The sequence below is a fragment of the Populus alba genome, chromosome 3 (genome assembly GCF_005239225.2).
Source record: "Populus alba chromosome 3, ASM523922v2, whole genome shotgun sequence".
NCBI classification, from domain to species: domain Eukaryota; kingdom Viridiplantae; phylum Streptophyta; class Magnoliopsida; order Malpighiales; family Salicaceae; genus Populus; species Populus alba.
In genome coordinates this window covers 19,078,907-19,084,723 of record NC_133286.1, presented here as the reverse complement: position 1 = coordinate 19,084,723, position 5,817 = coordinate 19,078,907, and the positions used below count along the sequence as shown (strand labels likewise).

General features: G+C 30.8%; 1 protein-coding gene across 1 annotated transcript; it reads left to right on the top strand.

The window, feature by feature from the left end:
- Window positions 1-339: 339 nt before the first annotated feature.
- LOC118054505 (arabinogalactan O-methyltransferase 1) lies at window positions 340-1,385 on the top strand. The gene has a single exon (XM_035066125.2). It carries the CDS (start codon window positions 558-560, stop codon window positions 1,383-1,385), a length of 828 nt encoding a protein of 275 aa, XP_034922016.1. The 5' UTR covers window positions 340-557.
- The last annotated feature ends 4,432 nt before the right edge of the window (window positions 1,386-5,817 follow it).

Genomic DNA, 5,817 nt, shown 5'->3' with positions numbered 1-5,817 from the left:
GAATCAATAAATATTTCAGCAAAAATTAGAAAAAAAAACCAATCAGTAATTTGTAGAAGCAACACCACAAAACATCAAAGAGATGATATAATTTAGAGCATGTATGGTGTTGTGTTTGCACTGCATTTTGCTCAAATTTGATTTTTTTTTTTTTAAAATTGAGTTTGATTTGTATCTTTTGTATCGTTTTGATGTGCTGATATTAAAAATGATTTTTTAAAAATAAAAAAACATTATTAGCATGCTTTTCGGCATGAAAAGCTATTTAAAAAACAATCGTTACCACACTGCCAAACACGCTTTTACAGATAACATGTGCACAACTCCCCAGTCATAATATTATATGGGTATTTATGTCCAAAAACAAAACCTTCACTCATTAGCTATTTATGCTCTCTTCCACTCTTCCACTCATTTCCTATCTCTCTATATAACAAACAACAATCTTGCCAGACACAGCTCCTAAACCCAAGCCAAAGACCAAGCAAGATCCTCTCCTCCTTTCTTTCCCTTTTCCCAAGAAACCAATCAGAAATTCTATCAAGAGAGAAAAAGAAATGAAGAGACCCCAATTTACTCCGGAAAAATCCTGTCTCCTCGCGGTGGCTTTATCCGGTCTGATCATCGGTGCGTTTCTCTTGTCAAACTTAATCCGTTCGGTTGATAACATCTCTTCCTTCGGCCTCTGCTCCTTGGCTTCGGCCAAAGCCCGCGCCGCCGCGGATTACGACGCTACACCAGCTCAACTCCAATCTATCCTTCACTATGCAACGTCAAAGATCGTCCCACAACAATCTTTGGCCGAAATCTCAGTCACTTTCGATGTCCTCAAAACGCGTTCTCCTTGTAACTTCCTTGTATTTGGTCTCGGTTTTGATTCTCTCATGTGGACATCATTAAATCCACATGGAACCACTTTATTTCTCGAAGAAGATCCCAAATGGGTTCAGACAATCGTCAAAAAAGCCCCAACGTTAAATGCGCATACGGTTCAGTACCGGACGCAACTGCAAGAAGCCAACAGCCTCCTGAAAACGTACCGGTCTGAACCGTTGTGTTCGCCAAGTAAAGCATACTTGCGGGGCAATTACAAGTGCAAGCTAGCGTTGACTGGATTGCCCGACGAAGTTTATGATAAGGAATGGGATTTGATAATGATTGATGCGCCAAGAGGGTACTTCCCGGAAGCACCAGGGAGGATGGCGGCGATATTTTCAGCGGTGGTGATGGCCAGGGGGAGGAAAGGATCAGGAGTGACGCATGTGTTTTTGCATGATGTGGATCGGAGAGTGGAGAAAATGTTTGCGGAGGAGTTTTTGTGCAGGAAGAATTTGGTTATAGGCTGTTGGGAGGCTACTGGCAATTTTGAGAGATACAGCTGCTAATGGAGCCTATAGTGTGGCTGGTTTTGCTAAAATACGCTTTTGTTTATTCGTCACTTGTAATCTAATGGAAATTTTTTAAATCTGTATTCTGATAGATATAATAAGCACCGAAGATGAGAACATATATAATTTATTCTTATTTTTGTTTGAAATCTGTGTTGCTATAAGAAAGATATCTTCTAAGGGAAAAAGGGAGGGGGTGGGTTGATGGGGGGACTAGGACGATGGTTGATGATAAATTTGCATCTATCTTTGATGGATTGATGGGTTGAAATTTTGAAATTTAAGTGGAAGCCGAAGTTAATTTGACCACGATGGTTTTTTCCTCATTTCTGCTTTTCTATTTCAAGTGGACCTGGACCTAAAGGGGTTGTGGTAATAATTGAATTAGTTAGAAAGAATATTAAAATAATATTTATTTATTTTTTAAGATTTTTTTTACATATTAGTATATTTAAATAATTTAAACATAAAAATAATGGATTTAATTTTTTTTTAAATTATTCTTGGGCACTGTAAATGATAAATAAACAGTGTCTTAAAATAGTTATTGGGGTGAGTTTTTGGGTGTGATTGGCCGGTGTTTTTGCTAGTGTATTGTTTTTGAGGTAAGTTTTTAAAGTTTATGGTTTAAAAAATATAGGTTAGATACTGGTTAGTTAGATTTATAATACATGTTTGTTAAAAATTATGGTTAAAATTTAATATATAGTAAAAAATTGTATATAATGTTTTGGTTGTAGTTCTTTTTAAAAATGTTTTTTTTACTTTGAAATACATCAAAATATATATTTTTTATTTTAAAACATTATTTTGAATTCGACTCATTTAAACAATCTTGAAAATTTCAACAATAATTGAAAAAAAATAATAAAAATTTAAATTTGAAATGTGTTTTTAAAATACAAAAACAAATAGAGTTTCACAAAAATTCGATTAAAAAACATGTAAAAATTGCTTTTACAAAAATTATATTTCAAACTTAAATTTTTAGTGGACCTTGCAATATAAAATATAATTTGGTGTATTATAAAATATTTATTGTGTTGTTTTTATTTTTTTTGTAAAAAATATATTTACAAAAATTACACCATATAATCAACTTTTACACTCCCCAGTAATATTACATTTATGGCATGAATAAGCGCGTCAACGTGGAACAACGAGCGCATGAGGGAAAAAATGAAATCAACTTTTTGATATATTAAATTTACAATAAGTCTTTTTTCGAAAGAAACAGAATAAATGTTTCAACGGCAAGCTGGCTCCTACAACAAAGAGTTCAGGCATTTCATGCATTTTGGTTCATGTTCTGACTTGGATCACATTTGTTATTGTGAAAGTGATAACTGTGTTTTTATTTTTTTAATATATTAAAATAATATTTTTTTTATTTTAATATTAGTAGATTAAAATAATTTGAAAAATATAAAAAATCTAAATAAAAGAATTTATTTTTAAAATATAAAAACAAAACAAGCGCTTGAAAATTAAGCCAAACTCATAAAACTCCAATCCTTTTGTGAGCGCGGTTTTGGAGGCCAGGGTCCATGGTCAATTGGGTTTTCGAACGGATGAAATATTTAATATGTGAATTTTCAATTTTTCCTATTCGAATATTTAATTTTTTAAGTATATAAATATTTAATTCTGTTATATATTAACGTGACAATTAAATTGAAATCTACATGACAATATCAACGTCTCACGACATCCTAACTTGTGTGAAGGTATGCGTTTATCATTTTAATTTTTTTATATGTTGGAGTGTTTTTTATCACAATGTTTTAAACTTAGCTCTGCAGATAAATTTTGAACTTAGTCTATCCAGGACAATTAAAAAAATCAGATAAAAATTAACCTTTCAAAATCTTGTTGAAATTATTTTATTTTAAAAAAAATTAAAAAATATTGTTTTGATTGAACCTGGTTAATCTGTCTTTGATGAACCATGACAAGTTTAATAATTTGGTTTGTATATTTGTTTTTTTTTTTAACTGTATGAGCATCTGTATTTTTATTTTTAATATACAAGTATTTATTCTTTTATTTTTTTCTATTTAAGTATTATTAACAAAATGAAAAGAATGTCAAAATTTCACTGTATACTATTAAGTAAATACCGTGGAATAACACAATGTATTTACTTTTTACCCTTCTTTACAAATAACAATTGCCTTGCTAGCTGGGTTAAGTTATCTTTTTTGAGGAATCTAAAAGTAATTTTTAAATTGATTGGATATAATTTTGTGGATTTTTTTTCTGCACAGTAAAACTACATTGCTGCTCTTGCAAGCAAGAACAAAGGCTTTTTGTCGGGGGCTATTTTATCTTTTTCATTTTATTTACACAATAAATGACACTAATACCCCTTGAGAGTTCACAAATATTGACCTAGACGAAAGGGTTTTTTTAGTTATTTTCATGTTTTATGTGCAATAAAATGACAAAATAAAAAACTCCGAGTCAAGTTTGAGAGGGCGTTTCCACTTTCCATCACTGCAATATGGTTTTTTTTTTCCTTTAAATATGCAGATGATATTAGAGGCTATTTAGTAATTTAAAGTATTAAAATATCAAATAATATTTGATTTATTTTTTAAATTTTTTAAAAAAATTTAACCTGATTAACAAGAAGACAGATAAATAATAATATAGTATACTGTCTAAATCAGCTAACAAGGCTATGCCTGTGTCAAACGTGGATGTGGTGAACATATATTGCGTCATGGGAGGAGCTTGTACAGGCTCCCATTCCTTTGTACAGACATCTACAATTTTTCCGACAGTGATCTTTGCCTAGCCAGTCCCACGTAGAGACGCAATCCCTTGCTTTTGCCTTTAGCACCATTTTCTCATATGTATAAAATAAAACTCCAAACATATAAATTCGTGTGTGTAATATATATGTACGTATGTATTTCTGTATGTATATGTGTGTAAAAGCATTCATCATCATATCATATCATTTTCTATATAATAAATACTATTTTTTCTTATATATGTGGATAAAAATATAATAATGTTACTTAAAAAAAAAAAAAAAACCAACTAATTGATATGATGGATCCTAATGGCGTGTTCTGCCAAAGATCAAACCATCACACCATTAGGTGGATGTGGCTAGGAGCCTAGGATTTCCGGGCATAACTTATTTAAGTTTTTTCGAGATATATAGCATTATTCTAGTTCTATTTAAAGATGGTAAAATAGCTATCCTTTATCAAAATCTTGGGATTATATTTGATAAAAAGAATTAAATCGTGCCCAATCACGCAAGTTATTCAAATGACTTTGCCTGAAAAAAGAAGATTAAAAAACTTGTAAAATTGACTTAATTTAGTATAAAAAACAAATCGGAGAATTATATATAAAAAAGATTAAGCTATTATTCATGACGATTAAAACAGTTAGTGGCAGGCCACTCCTCTCTTGAGGCTCATCAACCATTCTGTAACTGGAGATTAGAATTCTCTTCTCAGTAAGTCCCGATTAAAAACATTATTCCCTTCTCAGTAATCAAGCTCCACCCAAAATGAGATATCATGTTAAATTTATAATTTAGATTATAAAATTGAAATAACTTAATAAAAATTAAAAAAATATTATAAATTTTTTTATTTTTTTTTAAAAAACTTATATTGATTTTTAAAATTCGTGACCGAATTATTAAACTCGGAATAATTTATCTAGAAAAATCATGAACTTCAATTCTCAATTAATTACGTAATGAAATATGAAATTGAAAAAAAAATAAATTATATATATTTTTTTTTAAAAAATAAAAAATAAAATTTTATTTTATATTTAATTGAAAAGTGAAATTAAAAAAATAAATAAATTTAGTAAAATGATCTAAAAAAAATTAAAATAACGAGAATTAAAAGGAACATAAAAATCAAAAATTGTTTTTGACCTATATACATTGTGCAGTGTATATTCTACAAGTTAATGTACTGCACAAGGTGGTACGGCGGGTGGCTGATCCAAGCTCCGTACTGACCAGTAATGGGAGATGGAGGGTTTAATTTTGGGATGCTTTTAATACTGTGATCTCACAAATATAAATTTCAAGTCACCTAACCTCGTTTGCATTAGGTTAGGTGAGGTTAAGCGGTCAAAACCAAATGCCTCCTCTGTGTGAATTAGCTTTTCTGCAGTTGTGATGCGATTGGATTTTCCCCAGCCTAAGTGCTTTCTTCAATCTCACCATCACAGCTCCCAAGCCCACTTGCAATTGCCTTGCGCACCAGTAAATGGATGCCATTTTCCTTACACACACTCTTTATTTTTCAACTTCTAATTACAGCAGATGTATCGCTTGCATATGCACCACCTAATATCCTTGAGTTTTTGAATCTTTTGGCTGTAGGATAGGAGTGGGGTATCAGAACCTCACTCTTCACCTGTATTTGACTAAATTCTTATTATG

Excerpts from the sequence above, each read along its gene's own strand:
- LOC118054505 (XM_035066125.2), top strand. The coding sequence starts at position 558 with ATGAAGAGACCCCAATTTACTCCGGAAAAATCCTGTCTCCTCGCGGTG.